At 35.5% G+C, this 27,505-nt stretch overlaps 2 protein-coding genes across 3 annotated transcripts; both read left to right on the top strand.

Moving 5' to 3' along the window:
* Positions 1 to 116: 116 nt before the first annotated feature.
* On the top strand, positions 117 to 8,789 carry LOC134236266 (uncharacterized). Its single transcript, XM_062718448.1, has 2 exons — positions 117 to 372; positions 6,160 to 8,789. The coding sequence occupies exon 2, from the start codon at positions 6,165 to 6,167 to the stop codon at positions 8,340 to 8,342; it is 2,178 nt and encodes a 725-aa protein (XP_062574432.1). The 5' UTR covers positions 117 to 372; positions 6,160 to 6,164; the 3' UTR covers positions 8,343 to 8,789.
* LOC134236267 (uncharacterized) lies at positions 6,444 to 26,968 on the top strand. 2 transcript variants are annotated; one of them, XM_062718450.1, is made up of 2 exons: positions 6,444 to 6,504; positions 24,215 to 26,968. In XM_062718450.1, exon 2 carries the CDS (start codon positions 24,730 to 24,732, stop codon positions 26,032 to 26,034), a length of 1,305 nt encoding a protein of 434 aa, XP_062574434.1. In that variant the 5' UTR covers positions 6,444 to 6,504; positions 24,215 to 24,729; the 3' UTR covers positions 26,035 to 26,968. The 2 variants fall into 2 exon arrangements, with proteins under 2 accessions (XP_062574434.1, XP_062574433.1); XM_062718449.1 differs by lacking the exon at positions 6,444 to 6,504 and adding an exon at positions 14,608 to 14,825 and having other exon boundaries at positions 23,858 to 26,968.
* The last annotated feature ends 537 nt before the right edge of the window (positions 26,969 to 27,505 follow it).

The raw sequence follows: 27,505 nt of genomic DNA, 5'->3' as shown, positions 1-27,505 counted from the left end.
GTTACCAACTGCATGCCTGGTTCTGACACACTGAAAAAAAAAAAATTAATGAGCAAGTTTCAAAAAAATGGAAAGAGTGATCAATGTCTTTATGTTATGTAATATTTCTTCCCCATCTTTCAGTTTCGGCTGCTTGTTACGCAATTCCAAAGTTTCCCATGGTCAAACCTTACCCCGTCGTAGACCAATCAGAGATCTCCATCATGATAACGTGTTTAGATGCTGTGTTTAACTGACCAGTATCTAGCCGCAAATTTGGATGCACACCCACTCAGCACACCTCGGTCGAAAACATGATAACCACCTCGGCCCCAGTGTTTTGATTCTACCACGTTCATTGTTCATTAGGTTTATTATATGCTTCAAACACTGGTAAGTGTACAGAATTAATTTAAAGATTATAAGAAAAACTTATGGTGAAATAGTTGTAATCTAATGTCTGAACATGCTGAATGTTCAACAGTTAAAATTCCATGTACACAATGGAGTAAAATATTTGACATGTTTGAACACTAAATCGTTCTAAATATTAATGTACATTGTATGCTAATGTAAAGAGTTTATACTATTGACGTACAGTTAAATGATTGTACTGAGTAAGTAGAATGATTCAGAAACAATGCCCAGACCACATTGTTTACTTTTGTTTTGGCGCGTAAATTCTGTAGCATTCATATTAAACGCGAATGTTGAACTGATTGTCTGATCAGAGAAAGGCAAGAGTGTGCAATTTAAAAGTAAGATAGACATTCGAGTATCTGTTATTTACCATAAAACTTCGAGAATAATATTTTCTTGTGTATTTATTTGATCAAAACATTGCTCAAGGTGAAGGTCGTCCATTCAAAATTGGGATTTGTATGTAGAAATTCTAACAAAACGAAATAAATGTGAACTACAGCGAAACAATTCATTTGTAGCGCAATCATAGACGGCTTAGCCTGATTTATTTACATGTACATATAGTTAGCTCTTCTGGTCAGAGACCAGGCCCCAGGATCATGAAACATCTTAAGTCTAAGTCAAAATGTTCATGTTATATTAAAAGTTTGATTAAATCAAGCATACAAAAATTATAATAATTGTCCATATTGCTTCACACAAGTGCTGTATTCTGAAAATTTAGATTTCTATTCAATAATAAATAAACATTTTACAGCCGATTGAAAATTTGACTTAAGTCCAAGTCTGTTTTATGATCCTTGGGCCTGAAGATCTTATGTGATGGTTGTTTAGCAGAACTTAAAAGACTACCACTTTGGTCCAAAATTTCCCTCTCAAGTATCAAATATTGGAATCACCTGAAAACTTCTGATTCTTTGGCCTTTAAACTTTACCAATCCACAATTAACTGTAATTCTTGGACTAAGAAATTATTTTCTATTCTTGATAATCTTGGATTCTCTAACATTACAAAATATACAGGTTCCATCCAACACCTTTTACCAAACCTTAAACAAAGAATCATTGATCAGTGCACTCAAGAGCAAACATCAAAAATCTTTGGTTCAGAAAAACTTGATCTCTTCAAGAAAGTATACTCAGGAAAAAGAAGTCCTTATGTTGATTTACTCAAAAAAAGATCTGAGAGATCCTCTCTTAGTAAAATTAGACTAAGCGCACATAAACTTGCAATAGAAAGTGGTAGATATATTTCCACATCAAGAAATGAAAGATATTGTAATGTTTGTAATACTGGTGTGATTGAGGATGAAATACATTTTCTTTTTCACTGTAATTCTTACTCTAAGCTAAGAAACGCATTCTTTAGTAATATTTATAACATAACAAAGAAAAATATTAATCTTAGCAATGAGAAATATATGCTACAATTATATATAAACAGTAATATACAAAAAGTCTTGAAAGTTACTGTTAAATTTATCAGAGACTGTTTTGATCTTAGAAGTCAATTACTTGACAATTCTTGAAAAAATATGTAAACATTATTTAATGTTGTTCAGTGGGCCTTTGCCAATTATTGTAATTGTGTTTGTGCCAATAAAGTATTTGTATTTGTATTTGTATTTGTGATAGTAAGGTACCTCCGTCCATCTGTCTGTAAACAATTTCAAAATGCTACTCCTCCAACAGTTTTTGTCTGATTTCAATAGAACTTGGTACACAAGTAGACTACGATAAGATACATAATTCTGTGTATCAATCGGCACACGTAAATTACAATAAGATACATTATTTAGTGCATCATTTTTTTTTAAGGTCACCTGAGTAAACTCAGGTGACCTATTGCTATCTGTTTTTGTCCGTCGTCGTGCATCGTCCGTCGTGTGCCGAGCATTAACATTTGATCAATTTTCAGCTTCTTCCCTGCAACCGATCAACCAATTTTGGCACAAAGCATCTATGGATGAAGGGTTACAAAAATTGTGAATTTCATGGTCCCTGCACCCCTTGGACCTGAGGAGTGGGGCCAAAACCACTAAAATCAGTGCAATCTTCAAAAATCTTCTTTTTGAGCTCACCTAAGCCGAAGGCTCAAGTGAGCTTTTCTGATCACATTTTGTCCGGCGTCCATCTGTCTGTAAACTTCTCACATTTTTGACTTCTCAAGAACCACTAGGCCAATTTCAACCAAACTTGCCACAAAGCATCCTCTGGTGAAAGGGATTCAAGTTTGTTCAAATGAAGGGCCACGCCCTCATTCAAGGGGAGATAATTGGGAATTAATGAAAATTTGGTGGCATGTTTTAAAAATCTTCTTCTGAAGAACCACTGTGCCAGAAAAGATGAAACTTATGGAGTAACATCCTCAGGTAGTGTAGATTCAGGTTTGTTCAAATCATGACCCCCGGTGGTAGGGCGGGGCCAAAATGGCGGACCAAAGTTTTACATAGAAATGTATGGGAAAATTCTTTAAAAATCTTCTTTTCAAGAATGACAATGCCATAATTCATCATATTTATATGGAAGCATCCTCAGGTAATGTAGATTCAAGTTTGTTCAAATCTTGACCCCTTGGGTAGGGCAGGGCCAAAATGGCCGACCAAAGTTTAACATAGAAATATATATATATAGGAAAATTCTTTAAAAATCGTTTTCTCAAGAATAGCAAAGTCATAATTCATCATGACTCAAGATCATAGATTCAAGTTTGTTCAAATCATGACCCCCGGGCGTAGGTTGGGGCCAAAATGCCTGACCAAAGTTTTACATAGAAATATATAGGAAAATTCTTAAAAAATCTTCTTCTCAAGAATAGCAAAGTCATAATTCATCATATTTATATGGGAGCTTCCTCAAGTAGTACAGATTTAAGTTTCTTCAAATCATGACCCCCGGGGGTAAGGTAGGGCCAAAATGGCCGACCAAAGTTTAACATAGAAATATATAGGAAAATTCTTTAAAAATCTTCTTCTCAAGAATGACAAAGCCATAATTCATCATATTTATATGGAAGCATCCTCAGGTAGTGAAGATTCAGGTTTGTTCAAATCATGACTCCTGGGGGTAAGGTAGGGCCAAAATGGCCGTCCAAAGTTTTACATAGAAATATATAGGAAAATTCTTTAAAAATCTTCTTCTCAAGAATAGCAAAGCCCTAATTCATCATATTTATATGGAAGCAAATCTATTATTTAAATATACATACGGCATATTGGTTCCTGAGTTTATGGGCCTCTTGTTACCCCTGGACATCACCTAGTCAAACTGTTGGCATGATTTTAATCAGCGCTCAGTCATTTACCAAAATTGTGAAATTCATGGCCCCAGGGTCAGGGGTTCTGGTGTTAGGGCGGGGCTCTATTGATCATATATAGTGAAAATGCATAAATTCTTTTAAAATCTTCTCCTCTGCTCCTGGGCATTAAATAAACTAACCAAGTACAAAGTGATATTGAATAAGGTTGCCTCTTCCAAAAATGTGAATTTCATGCCCCCTGGGTCAGGGGTTCTGGTGTTAGGGCTGGGCTCTATTGATTATATAGTGAAAATGCATGCAGGTTTATATAGTCTGAAAATAAAGTAATTGCCAGAAACTTTGACATATATCTGCTCTTTGATTTTAATCAACCATTTATGATGAAATGAAATTAATGATAAAATTTCCATAAATCTTAATATATGGCCCAGGGTCAGTGGTTCCTCTGGGTTGGTGTGCACAACAGTTACATGTACGGGTGGTTTATATAAAGTGGAAATGCATTTTCTCTTTGATATTCTGATCTACATGTGGGTATTATATAAAGTAACCAAAGTAACACGCTAAGTGTATAGTTATGATAAACAATGCTGCCTCTATCAAAATTGTGAATTTCAAGGCTTTTGGTTTAAAATAGTCCAACCAAATTCAGTTGTTGGAAAGTTGTTACAATTTGCTCAGGTGACCTATAAGGCCCATGGGCCTCTTGATTATTTCTATGATCGGTGTTGCCCTGGTTACTAAAAAAATTAATTTCTGTTAAATTCCTTTCAAACACTACTCCTCCTACAGTTTTGGTCTGATATCAATAATTTAATGACACACAATTTTACTACACTAAGATACACAATAATTTAATGCATCGGTTTTTGATTTCAATAAAAGGTTTTACCATGGTTACTAAATATAGAAACTTCTTTGAAATACTTTCAAAATGCAACTTCTCCCACAGTTTGGTCTAATTTGGCACACAAAATGCCCCCCCCCCCCAAAGAGACTTAATCAAGGACCATTATTATATTATTCCTGTTGTAAAGTTTCAGGCCCTACCAATCAGTACATGTAGAGCTACATTCTCAACAGAGACTTCTTTTTTTTTTTTTTCTCCAGAAATTCACCAAGGCTATTTCTACTTTTTTTTCCTGATAGCCTGACCTGCTAAAATGGCCCGACTCAGAATTTTCCCTGTCAACATGTTACTGTACCCGTATATTTTGATCAAACTATATTTAAAAGAAATGGCCAGCCCGAATGAATAATCAAGCAGTATTTAATTTTCTTTATCAAGCAGTATTTAATTTTCTTTTAATTTTCTTTGTTAAAACATACAAGACAATGCCAATAATTAGTTCTTTAACCAGTTTACCATGTACCAGCTAATTTGTAAAGTGCGATATTACTCGTGAGTTGAGAATTTTTCACTACCACTTGCCTGCGGAGGGCTACTCAATCTTATTATAATTAGATGTTAGATCTGCATACTCGGTACATTAACATTTAACAACATCCCATAGACAAAAATAACACAACTTTTTTTTTTGTCAGAAATCAACAAAATTTCACATCAATTAAGATTCAAAATATTGTACACTGCGTAATGCGTGCCAGGAAAAGAGGGAGCATTCTGTTTAATTTTGACAAATGGTTAATAGAACATGCGCGGATCTAGAGGGGGTCGGGTTGGGACCCCCCCCCCTCCCCCTGGAATTTGCAAGGTTATCAAATGTATATATTACAGCAAAAAAAAGTTACCTTGGACCCCCCTTGGAAAATGCAGATTTGAGGCAAAAGAAGTCAAAAGCAAAAAAAAAAAAACAAAAAAAAGTTACCTTGGACCCCCCTTGGAAAATGCAGATTTGAGGCAAAAGAAGTCATTGACCCCCCCCCCCCCCCCCCCCCCCCCCCCAGGAAATAGGTTTTTTACATTTCTATTTTTTTTTTGGTTTGGGATGGAAACCCCCCCCCCCCCCCCCTTGGAAAAAATTTCTGGATCCGCACCTAGCTGTCAAATGACAAATAGATTCTCATTGGTTAAGAAATTAATAACATCAGGAATTGTTGTTGAGAACGATGAGACGACTTTAGCTCTACCTCTTTGCTGATCGTGACAATGTTCAATGTTATTGGTTATTTGATACAGTAATTGGTATTTGCCTTAATTTCTATTTCATGTGCATGTATATTTCAACAGTGAAGGAAAGCTGTGTAAATTTAATCATTATCAGTAAAAATTAATATGATGTAACATTGAGAATGCCATGCCTAACTGAAAGTTCAAGCTAAACTGGAATTTGTCCTAAGTTGTGCAAAATTTTGCATAAAATTACGAGTATATATGTAAAAAGTGCCAAAAAGTAACATATGTAAGCACCAACAAAAACTTTATAGATGTTACCATTTGTTTATAATGAGGGATTCACTATTTAAGTCATTTCTAATAAAATAAAAGTTTGTATGCATCTACGTATCATTAAAAACATGTTTCTTTTTCTTTTAAGCCGTGATGCCTGCAGAGATTTCAGACTTACCAAATGAAGTTCTGTTGATGATCTTTTCTAACCTCTCCTTCTACGATATGGTCCATTCCATTAAGGCTGTTTGTTCTCGGTGGCGGGATTTAGGAAAAAGACAATGTCTCTGGACAACGAATGGAGTCATAGATTGGGTGAAAGAAGCTTCAAACTTAGAGGACTTCTTACACAGAGTTAGAATAATAGGAAGAAAACTGGATACTTTGTCGTATGGTTGCAGTTCCTCACTTGCAGGAGACATTGAAGATCTCTATTCAGTTCAGTATGGAAGATCAAACGAAATTGAAGTTGATATTGATGATGAGGATGCAGGTGATGATTTAGATGGATTTGATAAACCACTTGTTTTCTTAAGACAGGACATAAGAATAAGATGCCCCAATATAAAGACAATCCATGTGGTTCAATCAGACATATCTCTGTCTAACTTCCTCCAGCTTACGGAGAAATATTCGTCGGTTACAGAAGTTGTGATTGACCGGAACGTCGACTTAAACATATACAATCCGGAAAGATTTATGCCTGCGTTGCGAAAATTAGCTAATCTGACCCATCTCACTGTAAAGTGCGATGAAAGAGACAACGATCAAATGGATGGAATATGGGAGAGCGATAGGTGGAATGAAGAGTTGGAGAACCTGTTGAGGGGGCATCCGAACCTTACATACCTGGATGTGTCCTTACCCGGACGTTGTGAACGAACAATTGAAAGAATTACTAAAACGTGTCAAAAGTTAAAGACTTTAAAAATGAATGGAGAAATAATAATATTGAAAGATCTAGACATACTGCCCATGAAAAAAATGCAACTCCTGGAAGATCTGAGTCTGTATGATTTTAGAATGATGTCACGTGATTTTAAATCCATCTTAACTGTTGCATGTGCGGGTGGGCGGGTAGAAAAGCTTAATCTAATCGAATGTTATGATGTAGCAGAGGCCACATACCAGACAGTTAGTGAGCAATGCCCACTTTTAAGACGATTTGTTGGGAAGGAAGACAAGAAATTTGTAACCGTGAAGAAAAAACTCGATTTAATGAATGGACCAGAGATGTACACATTTATAAATGACAATGCTCTTACGTATTTGTCCACTTGCAGGCATTTGCAGGAGATCAGTATTGGGGACTCGTGTGGAGTAGCAGTTACCGATGAGGGTATTCGAACACTCGCTCGAGGGTGTCCCCAACTCAAATATGCGAACTTTGAAGACTGCATTGGTATTACTGATATTAGTTTAATGGAAGTTGCTCGACATTGCCAGAAGATGAGTGTTATTAATTTGAACTATTGTCTCCATACAACTGGATTTGGATTGAGCTGCCTTTTGTTAAACTGTCAATTTCTTCATGATGTTAAAATGTCTGGTTGTCACTCTTTGAAGAAAGTCAATCTATGCAAAGATAATCGATTTCCAGACATCCCGGTTGCATCGTTGAATCAAAGTGTACACAATGAAACAAAACCTAATGAGTGTAGATGTGTAAAATCAGTACTAGTGTTAAAGTCAGATATATGCGAAGAGATCATGCGCAGTCACGGAGAAATCAAAGCACTCTATGGGATTACAGAGGAAAGAATTGTCCAAACCAGTAGGGAGAACATACTTGAGGACTCTGTTGGATTAGACTGTACTCAACTCGAACCATTTAGAGTGTCGTCCGATCACTCTTGGATACAGGTGCTAGAGCTGTACAATTGTGAAAGTCTCTGTGATTCAGATATCATAAAGATTTGCAAGTATTGTCCTGAAATAAGAAGCCTCAATGTTGGACGAAACAAAAATTTATCAGACACAAGCGTGCTTGCTGTTGCTAGATATTTAACATTACTGACAACATTGAAAATAGTGGGGATTGATAGACTGACCAATGATTCACTGGCTGCTCTAGCAAAGACGGGATTGATTAATTTGTCTTTGCAAGCGTGTCCGAAAATGACGACGGCAGGTTTAGGAGATTTTTTGACGACAAACAAAACTCTTAAGAAAATTGAAGTCTGTCAAGAGGGAGATAATATTGCTGAGGCGTTCAGGAGCAACAACATTGAAAACCTGCTTGAGCGAATCAGTACTGAAAAAGTTGCGTTTGTTTTGATGAAAAATCCAAGTGCCCATTGGTTTAACATTGAAGCAAGGCGTAAATCTTAAGCTGAACCCGAAGCCAGTATTGTGAACACACTTTCTGGGATTAGCAGTGTATAGCCCTAGAAAATGATGAAAATCCATCACACCCAGATCTGACCAGATCTTTAACAGATCCAAATGTTATTTTGAGGAAGATTACAGCAAAAGGAAAGAAGTTTGTGGAAATACTAATGATAAATCTCAAATTTGCAATACTGAAACAATGAACATTTATTGAAATGAAACAACTCAAATTGGATTTGATCGTTCCAATTTCTGTGACGTGTTTAAACAACATAGTGTATACATGTACTGCAAACAAGAAATCAAAACATCCAGTTAAGAGAGCATCCACCAAACCAGGATTGATATCAAAAAGATAAGGTGTTCTGCTTCAGACTGTACTCTACTGAAGCCATTACGATGATACTCTTATCACTCCTGTATCCCATTGCTAGAATTGTTTTATTGTAAGGTATCCTTTGATATCACAAAATTGGTTGTTTGGAATTGCCGAATAGGAAATGGTAAAAGTGACATTCAATTGCGACATACATTAACATTTTATTCAGCTATACCTAGATATATAATACCATTTAAAAAAATTGAATTTGCAAGATACAAATCGACAAATGATTCTGTGGCTGTTAAATCAAAAATACCAATTTTAATTTGGATCTTAGACACTATATTTCAAAGAATAATTTATTGTATTGCCTTGATACATGAATAGCAAAAAAAAGCTTAAGGATAAAAAAAAATCTTACCGTCTTTTGGAAGAATTATATAGTTTTTTTTACAGGAGGGGGACTATGCACTTTCTCTTTTGTGATTGGAGAATTCCAAACAAACTAAATTTTCAATTATTTCATTGGTTGAAATGCTGTTCAAGGCAAGGGAGATAACTTGATATCACAATTTTCGTTTTAACAATTTTGCAAGATTTTCATCTTAAAAAAAAATGGTAAATGTGACATTCAAAATCAGCAGTTATTAATTTTTAAATAACATGATTTTTTTTGTAGATATATCTAAATATACTCTTTAATTTCATTGAAAAAAAAATTTGAATTTGCAAGCTTTACAATCGATAAATGATTCTTTTCCCCTGCTTGTTTGAAGAAGGTAAAGGAAGCAATTTCTTAATTTGGACTTGAAGCATATTAGGCCATCTTAAACGTGTTAAAATAATAATTATTTTATTGTTTATAGTTGCCTTCTCAAGAAATTAAAAAGAAAATACGGCCTGATAGGTGTAGATCATTTTTTAAAATTTAAGGTTGCTTCCAAGGATAACAGAGATGTGATTTTGATAAGACCAATCAAAACACCGGGGAACTAGCTAGTTTCATTTTGTATTTTCAGTTTTAGGTTAGTTATAAAATATATTGTTTGTCTTGTTTTATTAGAACTCTATTGGGAACCAATCCAGTGGAGATGTTCGAGGGTCATGATGGAGACAATTTTATTTGTTAATTTTCATCAGTATTTCATAAAACTAATTTCTGTTAGAGAATACACATGATCTAATACTTGTTTGTTAATTTTATTTGTATGAAGGTTGATTTAATGCACTGATTGATCCCTTCTCTTTTTGTTTGTGATGATTTTCTTAACTTACACGACAGGGAAAATTCAAAAAGCAAAACAATTGTTCATGCAGTCTGAGAAAGTTAGTTATTGTGTTTTAGCTCACCTGAGCCGAAGTGCTTTTCATATTACATTTGATCTGTACTCAGTCTGTACATCCTCAGGTATACGTAGTGTATTCAAATTTGTTCAAATTAAAACCCCGGAGGGAAGGACAGGGCCATAAGGGATGTTTCAAGTTTTATATACTAGTATTAGGAAAATAAAGAAAATATCTTTAAAAGAGGCTCGCCCATTGTCAGCTCTCGAGTCGAGAAGTTTGGAGTTATCCTTATGTCGCGGGTTCAAATCTCACTGTGGGACATGGAGACTGGTCCTTCGGATGAGACCGTGTCGCAGTAGGTCCCTGTTCAATGGCCCTGAGTGTGGAGTATAGGACAAAACTTGCAGCTCTTCACTGGCAAATGGTATATGGGGTCTTCATATGAGTGAAACATTCTTGAGAGGGACGTCAACCAATAAATATAAACTCATCAAGTTGAAGAACAGCAAAGCCATGATTAGTCATATAACTCATATTTATTTGTTTATTTGAAGGTATCTTCAGGTAGTGTAGATTCAAATTTGTTCAAATCATGACCCCGGGGGTAGGGCGGGGCCACAATGGCCGATCAAATTTTTACATAGAAATATATAGGAAAAATCTCAATACAACAAACTATTACACAGTTATGATGAAGAAGGGCGCCTCTTTGAAAATTTGAATTTCTTGGCCCCAGGGTAAGGAGTTCTGGTGTAAGGAGAGGGGGGGGGGGTATATTGATTATATTAGTGAACATGCATTTTTCTCCTCTGTTCCTGGGAATTAAACTAGCTACATACATCGTCATGCTGAGCATGGATCATTCTTCCAAAATAGTGAATTTCAAAGCCCCTGGATCAGTGGTATCATAGAAGCCCGAGGGGGGGGGGGGTTCTAATTAATACTGAAAATGATTTAATTCTTTGAAATCTGCTCCATTATAATAATGAAACATTTATGATGAGCAATGGTACCTTTTAAAAAATTGTGAAATGTGTGAACCCAGGGTCAGGGTTTATTTGGTGGCTCTTCTGATTATTGCTGAATATTACTGATTAGTTGAAATGCAATGGTGCCTCTTTCAAAGGAATGTCATGGTCTCTGGTTTAAAACATGCACCAAATTCAGTTGTTGGAAAGTTGTTGCATGATGATCAGGTGACCTATAATGCCCATGGGCCTTTTTTGAGGAATTTTCCTTGATTATTAATAATAGATATTTATTATATTTTCGTATGAAATGCTATTACAATACTTAAGTCGAGATATATCATTTTATACAAAAAATTTGATTTGAAATCACACGATGACGTGGTGATGCCTTTGGCTCAGACACCAGTATCTTTATGCAATAGTTAATAATACAGTGTAGTTTATTAGTTATCCAGGTTCAATCAAGGGTGTACGGGGATTTACCCCGGGTTTTATTCCATACACCCTGAGGCCGAAGGCCGAAGGGTGTATGGAATACAACCCGGGGTAAATCCCCGTACACCATTGATTGGACCTGGATAACGAATTTATTTCCTTTGTACCCATAAAAATGCTTTGTAAAATGATTTTTAGCTTTTATCATAGAGAATGTATGCATTGTGACGTCACGTTTATTTACACCCGGCTCAAGTCGGGTGCACGGATATTTACACCCGACTTTGTAACCAATCAAAGCTCGTGTTACAAGCTAGATAGGAAATAACTAATAATACCCCCCGCTTGAAAAGCGGGAGGGTATATAGTAATCGTTAATTCCGTCCGTCTGTACGTCCGTCCGTCCGTCTAGCTGTCCGTCCGTCCGTCTGTCCGTCCGTCCGTCTGTTACGCTTTGGGGTACCCATCTCTTATCCGCAACTCCTCTCATACCACTGAATGAAATTTGATGAAACTTTCACAGAATCTTTATTACATACTGCCATTGTGCACCTCCTATTTTACTTTTTGATCCGACACATATTTTGGGTTTCCCGGGCACAGCAAAACATGGACTTTGTCATCAGTTATAATCATATGGGAGGCGGGGGGTATCATTTAGTGAGCCCATTGCTCACAGTATCTCTAGTTAAATTTAATTTTCTTTAAAAAGTCTAAATTTCCCGAGAAATTGTTTGAATGCTTCCTTAAAGTACCTGCGGTGAAATATAAAATTAATATTTAGTTTAAGGACATCATCTTGTATATCTATAGTGTATTGTTAGAGGAGTAAAATCTTTGGTGCACCCATTTTGAGTTCATTTGCAAAATTTTTCATTTATATGTATAGATTTCTGTAGCTGAACACCAACCGACCATATTTTTAGCGTTTTATGCCCTCCTCCGAAGAAGGGAGGGCCTATATAATTGCTGATGTCTATCGGGCCAGAATCAGTTTTCGTAAAAAATAAGATGTTACACATGCATTCTTAAATGAAATTTATCATGAGAATATCTAGATCAAGTTCTGCTTTATTAGGCCACAGGGAGTTGTTATGTAAAATTTCATTGCAATAGCTCAAATGCATGGTTCTAGAGATATCGTGTGGAAACGAAAGTATTATAACAGACAGAATTTGCTTATTTATGACCTTGACCTTTGACCTTTCGAAGTCAAAATCAACAGGGTTCTTCTTTAGTCCATAGGGAGTTGCTATGCTAAATTTCATTGCAAAAGCTCAAGGGGTCCTCGAGATATCGTGTGGAAACGAAAGCGTTACAGACCGACAGAAAGACGGACGGACGGTCTGACGGACAAACCCAAATTAATATCCCCCACTTTTCAAGCGGGGGACAAAAATAGGAGATGCTCAATGGTAATTTGTAATAAAGATTCTGTGAAAGTTTCATCAAATTTCGTTCAGTGGTATGAGAGGAGTTGCGGATAAGAGATAAAAGACTCCAAAGTGTAACACAGACAGACGGACGTACAGACGCGGACGGACGGAGATACAGATTACTATATACTCTACCCTTTTCAAGTGGGGGTATTATGAACCTTACAAAAATGTTGCCATGCATTGAATCCATGCATCTACGTTGAAAAACTAAAAAAAAAAAAGCTCATAATTATACGAAAGCGCTTTGATTCGCATTAGTTTACTTCGCATTAATTTACTGCGAATTAAACTCGTCGTATGAACAGGGCATTACGTTGAATAAGCGATGAGCTGAAAGTACCCTTATCCAAATCATAAAATGTACGTTATTTTAAAACTTCGAACAAATTACTTATTTTAAATTTAAAACAGAGAGTAGACAAAAAAAAAAAAACAAACAAACAAAACTAACAAACCAAAAAAAACAAAAACCGCACAAATATTGATATCTTTATCTCTAAAAAATAAGCCCATGTGCTACTTGTAACACCACCAATTTAATTACAAATTCTATCCGAAAGACTTGTCAATATTGATGAACCACTGGTGTACGACAGAAAAAAATGTTATTTAGAGGCTACCTCGTGACTTTCACGACCAACATCAACGTCAGCCACATTCCGTGGAATGTATAATTTACTGGTTTGCCAAAGATTTAAGATTCAAAACACATGAATTCTTGAACATGTGTTGGTTCGAGGGTAGTGCAACGGAAATTGTCCGTTGCTTTTATCGGAAAGTATCCGTTTCAACGAAAAGGATCCGTTATGCCTATACACCGTGATTATATGATATCGCATTATTTCACCCATTTAACATTTGGTTTTTCGAAACTCATAATTAAAAGTATATTTATTGATTAAAAACCCCCCTGATAGGATGCTATATAAAATCAGGGACCTATATACTAAGTATATTTAGTATATATGTCCCTGATAAAATGTTTATAAATTATAATATATCGATGTTTTCCTTCACATGGTGTACAGATGTATACCATCTATTCTTTGTATATAGTTTCCAGGGACGGATACAGGATTTGTGGTTAGGGGGGGCGTGGATAACTTTGTTGAGGCAAGGGGTCTGGGGGCCGCCTTAAGGCCCCCAGTGGGTCCAGGGCGAAGCCCTGGTGGGGGCCCAGGGGGCGAAGGTCCTGGAAGCTCCTGGGTTTTCGTGTATTTTAGAGTAAAACCAGACACTATAATATAGTGCATATTTTTCATTTTTTTTGTTAAAAGTGGCATATAGGTTCGGATGTTTGAATGAAAATATTGTATTGAATGTTTCTCAGTTCTCATTGTATTGTAACACATGCCACCATAATAAACGATTTACCTACTTAGTACTTACTAACAGTGGTATTGGATAGTGATGTACCAAAGTACGCCGTGTTTAATACTTTTTATATCATACTTTGAATGGGGGGACCAGGGGGCGTAGCCCCCGGAAGCTCCTGTATTTTTGTGTATTTTAAGAGTAAAACCAGGCAGAATAACAGTGGTTTGGTTGGTTTTGTACCAAAATGTGGCATTATATATATTAGTCACATCATATTTTGAAAATTTTAAGGGGGGCGTGAAGCCCCACGACGTCAACAGACAGTCCCCCCCTTAAATCCGCCATATATATTCATCCTCTAAAAAGAAATTTAACTAGTTTTCTTTTCTTTTTTTTAACATGTTTATTGATTACAAAGATTAACCCTATATTCACATCAATAAAATTTTTGTTTGTGATCGGGCTCGCGATGCGAGAATTCGTCAACCCTTTTCGCGCCATAAGTGACTTGAATGTTTACATTTCTACTTCTACAAATTTTTCACATTATTGATTTTGAATTGGCGTTGTTGTCTATTTACGCTATTCATTATGTACACGTACCCAGTATATGCATGAAACACATGTATGAAACCCCCGGATATTGTATACTGATGTAGTTAATCAGCTAGTGTATATAACCATCTCTAGACATATCAGCAATACAAATCTGGTAAGTACACAAGATAAGCTTCACGTTTTTAGCTCACCTGAGCCGTAGGCACAAGTGAGCTCTTATAATCAAAATTTTTCCGTTGTCTGTCGTTTGCATTGTTATTCAGGTCCATTCCAAAGACTATTTCTACCTACGTAGCTACGTAGGTATTTAAACCTACCCAAAGTAGCTATTTTTACCTACTTTTTCTATTATCTGCATTTTGTGGCCAAAAGACTGAACAGTGTAACATGGTGAATACCATATTTTTTGATACAGTCACACTAATGATGAATACAACAAGATTTTGGGGTCAAAAAATAATTACTTCCTCAGGTTCCTGCATCTATGCAAAATTGATATAATAGGAAGTAATCATTTCTTGGCCAAATTTTTGTCATATCCATCATCATTGTGACTGTATCAAAAAATTCAGTGCTCACCATGTTGCGCCGTTCCTGCGTTTGGCCACAAAATGCAAGTAAAGCAGAAAGTAGGTAAAAATAGCTACTTTGGGTAGGTTTAAATACCTACGTAGCTATTAATAGCTACGTAGGTAGAAATAGTCTTTGGACTGGACCTGCTGTTGGCGTCCTCATCGTGAACTTTTTACAAAATTCCATTTTCAGACTTCTTCTCAAGAACCAGTGGACCAATTTCAATCAAACTTGAAACAAAAGTATCCTTGAGTGAAGGGGATTCAAGTTTGTACAAATGAAGGCCAAGACCTCTTCGAAGGGGAGATTATTATACAGTTAAACAAGAGCAAGTCTATTTCCCGAGGCGCCAGCGCCGAGGAAAATAGGCTTGCTCGAGGGGAACTGGAATCTTGCTGACTCCCTCAATGATATACTTTAACTGTTTTATAATACCGATACAAACAAGACATTTGAAAACCGCACATCTTGAGCTCACCATTTCTGTTGTCGTTTGCTACCAATAAACTGGTTCTTTTTGATTGATATGGGACCAGTTGACTCGCGATGCATTTCGATTCATCAATGAATATTCATGAGTTTATTCGGAACATTTCTAAGTTTGTCGTAAGTTTAAAGAAAATGCTAGGTGTTCCGAATAGATGTGTATCACTTCATCAAAAAAACGAACTTTTGTTGCAGGGCATCAGTCTGTTTTGCAGGGAATCGGTTTATTCACGGCGATTTTCAGGAAATCAGCAAAATATATCGATTTACTTTTATAGAGTGAAAAAACAGTAGAGGTATAATAATATGAATTAATGAAAAATGAATGGCATCTTTTAAAAATCTTCTTCTACAGAACCATTGGGCCAGGAAAGATGAAACTCATGTGAAAGCGTCCTCAAGTACAATGTAGTGTAGATTCAAGTTTGTATAAATCATGACCCCAGGGGGTAGGGTGGGGCCACAATGGCTGATCAAAGTATATAGGAATTAAAAAAAAAAATCTTCTGCAGAACCAACAACCAACAATCATGGTATGCACTGGGCCAGGAAAGATGAAATTCACGTAGAAGCATCCTCAGGTCAGGGATCGACACTAACGGTTGTCCGATTGCCAGGGACAATTAATTTTCAGTTCAAGTTGTTTTTCTGGTGATATAAATATACTCCTATTATTTCCTTCGCCTCTGTATATACATTGAACTCCTGTTAATTACTTCATGAAGCAAATAAATTCTAGGGTTCTGAGTACATTTTATGATCTTGTGTCGCTATTTACTCCTGTTATTAGCTCACCTGAGCTGAAGGCTCAAATGAGCTTTTCTGATCACATTTTGTCCGTCCTCCCTCCGTCCATCCGTCTGTTAACTTTTCACATTTTCAACTTCTTCTGAAGAACCACTGGGCCAATTTTAACCAAACTTGGTAACAGCGTGGCGAAAGTTACTCAAGTGAGTGATATGTGACTCATGAGTCTCTAGTTATTATATAGATTTAAGAAAATTGTTAATATTTTAAATGTTTCAAGTGTAGTCTAAATGCATGTCAGATCTATTAAGAAGACACTTTTCTGCTTTACACACGAAATAGCGAAGACATGAATGATCATATTTATATGGAAGCATCCTCAGTTAGTGTAGATTCAATTTTGTTCAAATTATGACCCCCATGGGTAGGGCGGGGCCACAATAGGGAATCCAAATTAAACAAAGAAATATGTTGGAAAATTCAATAAATATCTTCTTCTCAAGAATAACATAGGCATGAATGATCATATTTATATGGAAGCATCCTCAGGTAATGTAGATTTAAGTTTGTTCAAATCATGACCCCCGCAGGGTAGAGCGGGGCTACAATGGCCAATCAAAGTTTTACCTAGAAATATATAGAAAAATTCTTTAAAAATCTTTTTCTTAAGAATAGCAAAGCCATGATTATTCATGTTTATTTGATAGCATCCTCAGGTAGTGTAGATTTAATTTGTTCAAATCAGGACCCCCAGGGTAGGGCAGGGCCACAATAGAGAATCCAAGTTTTACATAGAAATAACGTGACAATGTAAGTTCAGATGTAAAGGGTAGGGATGGGTATCGTCAAAAATTTCGTATCGCGATATATCATGATTTTTTCCCCACTATATCAGGATAATATCATGAGATATTTTAAAAGCAACTTTTACAATGATTTTATATGAAAAGTCATTATTTTTCTAAAAAAAAAATGATAGAAAAACAAAATTTTACTTTCTTGAAATATTTATATATATAAAATCAGTTATGTATGGACGGTAAGATGCCGTTCTTTTCACTTTTTTCGACATTTTTATACTTTCTGTAATTGTAATTTGAAAGATTGAACAACATGAACAAATAAATGTATAATTTCTGGACTTTATAATATGTACTCAAAGACCAGTATTTAGGTCTCCTTATCACGATACGTATCAGGCAACAAAAAATCGCAATATACCAGTTTATTATATACCTAACGTGTATTACTCAATTTTACTGTTGATTTTAGGCAATCACGTGACTGGATCACCACACTGTGGTTTTCTGAATCCATATCACCACTCTCTGAAACTGATGACGTAGTACGCAGAAACATGACAATAGTTTTCTTGCGTGACAAAAAGTCCCTTGTTATTATGCTTTGTTTTATGGAAAAATATTATACAATTGATATCTTAAGTATTATTTTGCTATATTTAGCTAGTTATAAGTGGGTATATAATAAATTTATCATTATAACAGTAACTTGATCCGAAGAACCGTATCATGTACGTTTCGTTGACAGGCGTGGATCATCAGATCAAACTTGACACTTCACGTCTCGTTAGATCTGATGACCCGTGCCTGTTACTGTAAATCACTTTTTATTCTCAAGAACTTAATTTTCGCGTAATTACGCGAGACAGTTAGCACGCGAAAATTTCATTCTCGCGTATCATAGTATTCCTTAGGATTATAAAGAGAAAATTAACAATAAGTGAAAATTATGTCTTGCTTATAAAGAGTCAATGACCAGAAGGTGTCGCAAAAATTAAGTGATCTACAGTAACTCGAAGTGATACTACCCTTCGGATCAAGTTACTTTTATAATATTATATATATACCGATAAAATCGCACATCCCTAGTAAAGGGCAATATAGCTATTGAAATATGCCAGCTTCCTTAGTAAGAATAGACTCAAGTTTGTTCAAATCATACCCTCTCCCATTTTAAAGGCTTGGTTGGGACCACTTTTGGGTTTAAACTTTTCAATAATAAAATGATTTCTGTCTTTTTCCAAGCCACAGGCTCAGGAGAGCAATGCACAGTGTAAAAAGACCTTCCTATCATTGCATTACACCACAAATCACTTCTTATTTCATCATGTTAATAAAGATTGGTATTTATGATTAGATTTTACAAATACTCAATTTCTTTCAATATGTACTTTTAAAACATTTTCATGGGGTAAAATATTCGACTTTTCATAAGACCTTTCTGAGAACTTCAAAGAACCTTGAAGCACATTGAAAGGCATAAAATGAAAATTGTTGCATGAAAAGATTCAATTTTCAAGCTTCATATTGTGACATTTTGGATTTAATTATAAATTTAAGAGTTAACCTTCCTGGCTGAAGATCGGAGTACCTTAAAAAAACTATAGCATACTCAGACACATCTTGTTACAGATAATGTACCTGTCAAATATAAAAGCCATTAGGCTATCTCTTCTCAATGAAGTATTTTAGGGAATTCATAGATAACATTTTTGACAAGTAGGTCATTAGCTGACGCATATGTGGCTTGGTCCCTCAGTTTATACCCTTAACCCCTTCTTTTATATGTAAAGATGTGTGAACTCATTAAACCCTTAATTACTGTATAGGGGATCTATTTCACGGGTTGTAATTTTCGCGTTTTTCTCTCATCTGACACAATCGCGGTTTCTTGAATTCACAGAATTGGTATATAATAAAAGTTACCTCCCTTGTCTATATAGCTTCATGTTAACAACATTCATCAGCGTCATGTCTTTATTTCAACAGGGGTAGGTTAATATAAAATTGTTAGTCTAAAGATTTAATAGATAATTAATTAAACAAGGGCAGTTATTAAAAGTTCTTCATTCTAAACGTCAAATGACTTGCCTATATATGCTATTATGATGAGTGCATGTGCACCCAAGATCTTCAATAAAACATGGCGAAAAACCACTGGGCAGAAATAAATGTGTTTATGTAGTTCGACGAAACAATATCCTTCCACATCTTCAGTAAGTTTGATATTTATTTGAATGATTTCTTAAAACCAAAATCTCGATAAAATCAAATGTGCATGATTATGCAGGTAATAAATACATGTTGTAACATTAGTTATGCACGGGTAATCAAAACCCGTGGCCCATGTGTTTTGATTGATGATACATGTACAGTTGGCTATTAAAACAGCTTTGGAACGAACACAAGTTATTATCTGCCGATTTGAACTTATGTAAAGCGTGATAATTATAATAATTGAATGATAAGTACTACTCGTAATTACTGAAATGACCATGTATTGACAGTACATGAGCATAAACCTATTGTAGTCTATTCTTAAATTTCAAAATAAAACATGGAGATTTTTTAAATTTATTCACTATTTCTTGAATTCATGGATTTATTAACACCATGAGTATAGCGAATATTAACACCGCGAGTTATTTTCCCCCTATACAGTATCTGTTTTAATTATTTGTTTTTTTACTCTGATGGAGATGGGAAGGGCTACTCGGAATTCAGGGCCAATGAGGGATCTTTTTCGTGCCAATACCTACTAGTCGGTTTATACAGTCTCATCCAAAAGACTGGTTTTCATGTCCCACAGTGGATTTGAACCCGTGACCTACAGTGTAAGGATCAGCTTTCTACTCTAAAGTAGTTGCTTATCCCCTGCGCCTTGCTGACAACCATTGCTAGTATTTCTGTCACAAGCATATGTTAAATGATTTATATATGAGCTCATCTTTCAATCTTACATATCAAATGATGTTTTACGTTTACAAATAAAAATTAAATTAGAAATATTTTAGGTCACCTGAGTAAACTCAGGTGACCTATTGCTAACCCTTTTCATCCGGCGTCGTGTTGTCTGTCGTGTGTTAACATTTGAACATTTTCAGCTTCTTGTCAGTGCAATCGTTCAACCAATTTCAACCAAATTTGGCTTAAAGTCTATGGCTGAAGGGGACAAAAATAATTTCTTAAACAGAACTTAGATTGGGCGAATTTTAACGGGGCAAAATTGTTCGCAAGTTCAAAAGGGCGAAAATAACACTGGGCAAAAATAACCCTGTATACAGTATTATGATGAATAAGGCTGCATTTTCCAAATTTGTGAATTTCATGGCTCTTGCCCCTCTGGGGCCTGAGGGGTGGGCCCAAAACCACTAAAATTAATGCAATCTTTAAAAATCTTCTTTACTCCTGAGTATCAAACAGTCAAACTGTTGGCATGATTGTAATCAACATTGAGTCCTCTACTAATAAAAGTTGTGAAATTCATGGCCCCGGGATGAGGGGTTCTAGTGCTAGGGTGGGGCTATATACCGGTAGATTATGTAGTGAAAATGCATTTTTCCTTTGAAAATCTTCTTCTCTCTCCTGGGCATTAAATAAACTAACCAAGTACATAGTTATGTTGAATAAGGTTGCCTCTTCCAAATTTTTGAATTTCATGGCCCATGGGTCAGGGGTTCTGGTATTAAGGTGGGGCTCTATTGATTTTATAGTGAAAAAACATTGATTCTTTAAAGTCTTCTCTGCTCCTGGGTATTAAACCAGTGAACTATGTACATAGTTATAACTTAAGGAAGAATGTCTCTTCAAAAAAAAGTTAATTTCATGTCTATGGATTGGGGTTTATAGTGTTAGGACAGGGCACTATTGAAAAATACATTAATCCTTTATAAATCTTCTTCTCTGCTCCTGGGTATTAATTTTAAAACTAACCAAGTACGTAGTTATGTTGAATAAGGCTGCCTTTAAAGTTTTCCAAAACTGTGAATTTCATTGCCCCAGGGCAGGGATTCTGGTGTTAGGGTGGGTCTATATTGATTATACAGCTGTACAGTGAAAATACATAAATTCTTTAAAAATCTCCTCTGCTCCTGAGTATTAAATCAGTGAAATATTGAAATGTTTGGCCCCAGGGTCAGTAGTTCTTGTGGGGTGGGGTGCACAACTGTTATAAAGTGGAAATGCATTTTCTCTTTGTTACTCTGATCTACTTCTGGGTTTTAAGTTACCAAAGTAAGCAAGCTACTTGTATAGGTATTATAAGCAATGGTGCCTCTTTCAAAATTGTGAATTCCATGGCCTTTGGTTTAAAACATGAGGCAATTCAATTGTTTGTAAGTTGTTACTCAGGTGACCTATAAGGCCCATGGGCCTCTTGTTTAATAAAATGTTATATGTATTTATTTGTTACAACAGTTCATGTGTTCAACCACCTGAGTCACTCAGGTGACCTATTGCTATCTGTTTTTGTCCCTTGTCATTCATCGTCAATCAGTCATAAACTTTTGAACATTTTCTGCTTCTTCTCTAGAACCACTGAGGCAATTTCAACCTATTTTAGCATGTAACATATATGACTGAAGGGGAACAAAAAGTGTGAAATTCATGGCCCCATAATCCATAGATTATATAGTGAAAGTGCATTATTTCTTCGAAAATCTTCTCTGCTCCTGGGTATTAAAAAATCAAACTTAATGTATACTGATAGTTATGATGAGCAAGAGTGTCTCTTACAAAACTGTGAATTTCATGACCCCAGGGTCAGGGGCTCTGGAGTTAGGGTGGGGCTATAGATTATATAGTGAAAATAAATCCATTATGTCTTTGAAAATTTTCTCTGCTCCAAGTACATAGTTATGTTGTATAAGGCAGCCTCTTCCACAATGGTGAATTTCATGGCCCCGGGATCAGGGGTTCTAGTGATAGAGCGGGGCTATTTAAAGGGTGTTAAGAAAGTTCGTTCCATGATGAAAAATTTTCAAAAATGTCAAAGTAGTGCTTAACTGAAAGAGATGAATTTTCAAGTCTGACAAATTCACAAGAGTGTGCTTTAGATTTATAGCAATTCATTTCTAGCAGGAAGTTATAGGATTTTTCTCCCATGTGAAAGTAGTTCTGACGGGATCTTTAAAGCACTCGAATGATCGAAATTCTGGTCATTTTGAGTGAAAATAAAGTGTAAATTACTTTTGTTTCTTCATAGCTTATCTTGAATCAGACAAGCTTATGTGCATAGGTATAAGAACGATAGATCACTTTTGAAAAGAATAGGCATAGTATTTATCACAGACATTATCTGTTTTAATACCTGCTCTCTCCTTATTAATTAAAAAAGACAGTTAAAACCATATCACAAGAAAGAATGAACTCTGTAAACATGAAATATCATAATCTTCTCATCTTATTTCTTTTCGAAAATAAAAGAAAAATGTGGAATGAACATTCTTAACACCCTTTAGATTATGTAGTGAAAATGCATAAATTCTTTGAATATCTTCTTCTCTGCTTCCTGGATATTAAATAAATTAACCGAGTACATAGTTATGTTGAGCAAGAGTGCCTCTTACAAAATAGTGAATTTCATAGCCCCTTGGTCGGGGGTTCTGGTTTTAGAGCGGGGCTCTTTTGATTATATAGTGAAAATGCATGGATTCTTTGAAAATCTTTCCTTTGCTCCTAGATATTATGCCAATGACCTAAGTACATATGTATGATGAAGAAAGGTTCCTCTTCCAAACTGATTATTTTGAGGGCCCCTGGGTCAGGGATAATGGGGGGGGGGTACTTAGACTAAAAATAAATTAGTGTTTTGAAATGTGTTCTTTGGTATTAATCAATCATTTATGATGAGATAAAATTTATGATAAAATTTTGAAATATGTGGCTCTAGGGTTAGTATTTCCTGTGGGGTGGTGTGCACAACTAGTAGTTATAAAAAGGAAATGCATTTTTTCTTTGTTACTCTTATGTACCTATGGGTATTAAGTAACCAAAGTAAGCATGTTAGGTGTATAATTATGATAAACAACAGTGCCTCTTTCAAAATTGTGAATTTCATGGCTTTTGGTTTAATAAAACACGAACCAAATTCAATTGCTGGAAAAATGTTACATGATACTCAGGTGACATATAATTCCCCCTCTTGTTAATCAATTACATGTATTTTCCAATTATGTCAATTGTACCTCTTTATTGTAATTGTTCTTTTATTATTACATGTATTATTATTATAAATTGGCTGTTTCATACATGATCTTCAGTTGGAAACTTGACCTTGCACTGTCCACTCCAACATCTAGATCGTGTAGAATACAACAAATATAGGACTGTTCATAAATTATTTAACAAAGTACTGACTGGTGTATTTCCACCGGTCATACAATGTTAACAAATTGTTCAAATTTTGTGTAGAATAAATAAAATCCGACAATTGAAAGTCATAATATTAAGATCAAAGAAAACTTTAGTAATGATTTCTTTATAATTTAGGGTTCATTATGCATGTCATTTCTAATCAGAAAGTTTGTATGCATCTATGTATCCTTTTAAACACCATCTTGATGTTTCTTTTTCTTTTAAGGTACAATGCCTGCAGAGATATCGGACTTACCAAATGAAGTTCTGTCGATGATCTTCTCCAACCTCTCCTTCTACGATATAGTTCATTCCATTAAAGTTGTTTGTTCTCGGTGGCGGGATTTAGGAAACCAACAATGTCTCTGGACACAAAAAGGAGTCGTAAAGTGGGTGAAAGAAGCTTCAAACCTGGAGGACTTCTTACACAAAGTTAGAGTAATAGGACGAAATCTGGATACTGTGTCATTCAGAAGAATACAGAAAGACTGGTACAGTTCAACACTTGTAACAGACATTGAACATATCTATTCTGTGAAGTACGGAAGATCAATTGAAGTTGATAGTGACTATGATGATGAAGTTAGTCATGATATGAGTTATGAACCGCTTGTTTTCTCAAGAGAGGACATAAGATGCCCCAATGTAAAGGCAATTCATGCAATTGAGTCGGACATGTCTTTGTCCAACTTTCTCCAACTTCTGGAGAAATTTTCATCAGTTACCGAAGTAGTGAGTGTGGATAACATTGCTTTTGACATACACAATCCGGAAAGATTTATGCCTGCTTTGCAAAATTTAGCTAATCTGACCCATCTCACTGTAAAGTGCAATGAAAGAGACAACAGTCAAATTGATGGAATATGGCAAAGTGATAGGTGGAATGCAGAGTTAGAGAACCTGGTAAGGGCGCATCCAAACTTAAAATACCTGGATGTTACCTTGCCAAGAAATAGTAAACACACAATTGGAATTATTAGCAAATCATGCCAGAAGTTAAGGACATTAAAAATGAATGGAGATATGAGAGAAGATCTAGAATAACTGTCAATTGATACATTACCATTCCTGGAAGAATTAAGTCTTTATGACTTTTATATGGAATCACATGATTTTAAATCCATATTGGAAGTTGTGTGTGCAGGTAGGCGCTTAGAAAAACTCAGTCTAATCAACTGTTTTGATGTAACAGAGGACATATACCAGGTGGTCAGTGAGCAATGTCCTCTTTTAAGAAGATTCGTGGGAAAAGAAGACGAACAATTTGTAAACGTAAAGAATAGACTCATATTAAGGTGTGGACCAAGGATGTACACATCCATAAATGACCATGCTCTTACGTATCTGTCCACTTGCAGGCATTTGCAGGAAATCAGCATTGGGGACTCAAGTGGCACAGCAGTTACCGATGAGGGCATTGGGATTCTCGCTCGAGGATGTACCCAGTTGAAAATAATCAATTTCCAACATTGTGTTGGCATAACAGATCTGGGTGTAGTGGAACTAGCTCATCACTGTAGCGAGCTAAGTAAAGTTGATCTAAAATATTGTTGTCATGTCACTGGATTTGCATTTAGCTGCATTGTATTAAATTGTCAATTCCTTCAAGATGTTAGAATGACTGGATGTTGTTATTTGAAGAAAGTCATTCTCTGCAAAGATAAAAGATTTCCGGACATTCCAGTTGCATCGTTGAATCAAAGTGTGTATGATGAATGTAAACCTGATGAAATTTGGTGTTCAACATGCAAGAAATCAAAGTCAAACATATGTACAGAGATCGTGCGCAGTCACAGAGAAATCAAAGCACTCTATGGAATTACAGAGGAAAGAATTGGCCAAACCAGTAGGGAGAACATACTTGAGGACTCTGTTGGATTAGACTGTACTCAACTCGAACCATTTAGAGTTTCATCTGATCATTCCTGGATTCAGGTGCTAGAGCTGTACAATTGTAAAAGTCTCTGCGATTTGGATGTCATAAAGATTTGCAAGTATTGTCCTGAAATAAGAAGACTTAATGTGGGATCCAACGAAAACTTATCAGACACAAGCATTCTTGCTATTTCTAGATATTTAACACTACTGACAACATTGGAAATAGTGGGGATTGATAAATTGACAAATGATTCACTGGCTGCTCTAGGAAAGACTGGATTGATTAATTTGTCTTTGCAAGCGTGTCCGAAAATGACTACTGTGGGATTAGGAGACTTTTTGACGACAAACAAAACTCTAGAGAAAATTGAAGTCTGTCAAGGGAGAGAGAATGTTGCCGAGGCGTTCTGGAGCAACAATGTTGAAAAACTGCTTGAGCGAATCAGTACTGAGAAAGCTGTGTTTGTTATGACGAACAATTTCAGTACCTATTGGTTTAACATTGAAGCAAGGCGTAAATCATAAACGAAAAACATGTTGTAACAATCTTTTGTAGTATGTGCTTGTGATTCAGTCACAATGTGAACGATGAACCGATTTGAGTGAAATTTATGTACTTGTGAAATGTCTGAAATTAAGTGAGCAGTGTTTTCTTCTAAATAGAGAATTGAAAAAATGAACATATAAAAATAGAATTCAATCTTGTATCAATTCAGAAATCGAACATTTACAGATTTATGACAGTGCTGTAACTTACAACTTGCCTGCATATCCAGTCAGTTTATTTTTAGACAGCTGAATCCGGAGCCAGTGACATGACGACACTTGAGATTGTATAGCCTTCGAAAACGACGAAAATCCCTCACACTCAGATCTGTTCAGGTCTTCAACATATCCAGATGTTATCTGAAGGAAATTTTATGCCAAAAAAAGATTTTTGAAAACGAAGACCATTTTTTGATATGAAACAACTGAAATTCGATCTGATCGTTTATATTTCTGTGACGTGTCTTTGCTTCTTATGCTGCTAACATGAAATCAAAGCACTTAGATTTGAATTATATTGCAAAGGACATCATCTACCAAACTAGGGTTGATTTCAGACAGAAAAAATATGATGCACCAGTCTGTACAGTACTCACTGAAGCCATTGCGATGTTAGTCCCATTACTCCATATCCTAATGCTAGACTTGTCCTATTGTAAAGGGTTTGAATTCGATATCGTTTTTGTTAATGTTAAATGTGACATTAAGTTGCAGCAAACGTCAACTTTAAGATATATCTAGATAGAACACTAATGAAAGAATTGAATTTGAAAGACATCAATCAACTTTAGAATTTTCGATGTGGACGACAAAGCTCTAAAGAAAAAGAAAATTTATCAAAGCGAAGAGAAAGTTGATATTGACAAGCAACAACATAAAGATAATGAAGAAATACTTCAGCAAATTAACAATAATGGCGTCAAATTTGTAATTCATGCACATATGCATAATGTATGAAGTAGTATGAAATCAAGTTCTAGTCAGATCTTATTAAACGTTTAACTTTGGCATTGGTTATAATTGTTTTGGAAATCAGTACATGGGTATAACGATATAAATGGATACATGCATGTACATGTACTGAGTTGTCGGACGATGAACATGTAGAATTATTTTATATAATTAGATTTTCTTCATGGATTCAAATGACAATCAAGCAAAAGGCATGTTGATAATAGGTACATGTCTTTAATCGCAAAAACTACGAATATCATATTAAGAGAGCAAGTGTTTTAGTTATTTCCAGGACTTTTTGAATTATGTGAACATTTTTAACGCCATAAGATTATGATGTAGGAAGACAGGGATACCAAAAAATCTTAAATACAACATATGAGTATCTGAAGTAAATTTTAATTACAGGTCCCCATTGATGTAACTTGTTGAGTTTTAAAGTCTACGTTTTCAAACCATTTAATTTGAACACAAGTATCGAAAATTAATCTGGAAA

Source organism: Saccostrea cucullata, unplaced genomic scaffold, assembly GCF_032062105.1.
Source record: "Saccostrea cucullata isolate Sc308-1 unplaced genomic scaffold, CSIRO_AGI_Scuc_v1 ctg87, whole genome shotgun sequence".
In the NCBI taxonomy this organism is placed as follows: domain Eukaryota; kingdom Metazoa; phylum Mollusca; class Bivalvia; order Ostreida; family Ostreidae; genus Saccostrea; species Saccostrea cuccullata.
Note: the sequence above shows the minus strand (reverse complement) of the source record. Positions and strands in the feature narration are given on the sequence as shown.

What these genes read in the sequence shown, in the direction of transcription:
- LOC134236266 (XM_062718448.1), top strand. Translation starts at nt 6,165, where the DNA reads ATGCCTGCAGAGATTTCAGACTTACCAAATGAAGTTCTGTTGATGATC.
- LOC134236267 (XM_062718450.1), top strand. Translation starts at nt 24,730, where the DNA reads ATGGAATCACATGATTTTAAATCCATATTGGAAGTTGTGTGTGCAGGT.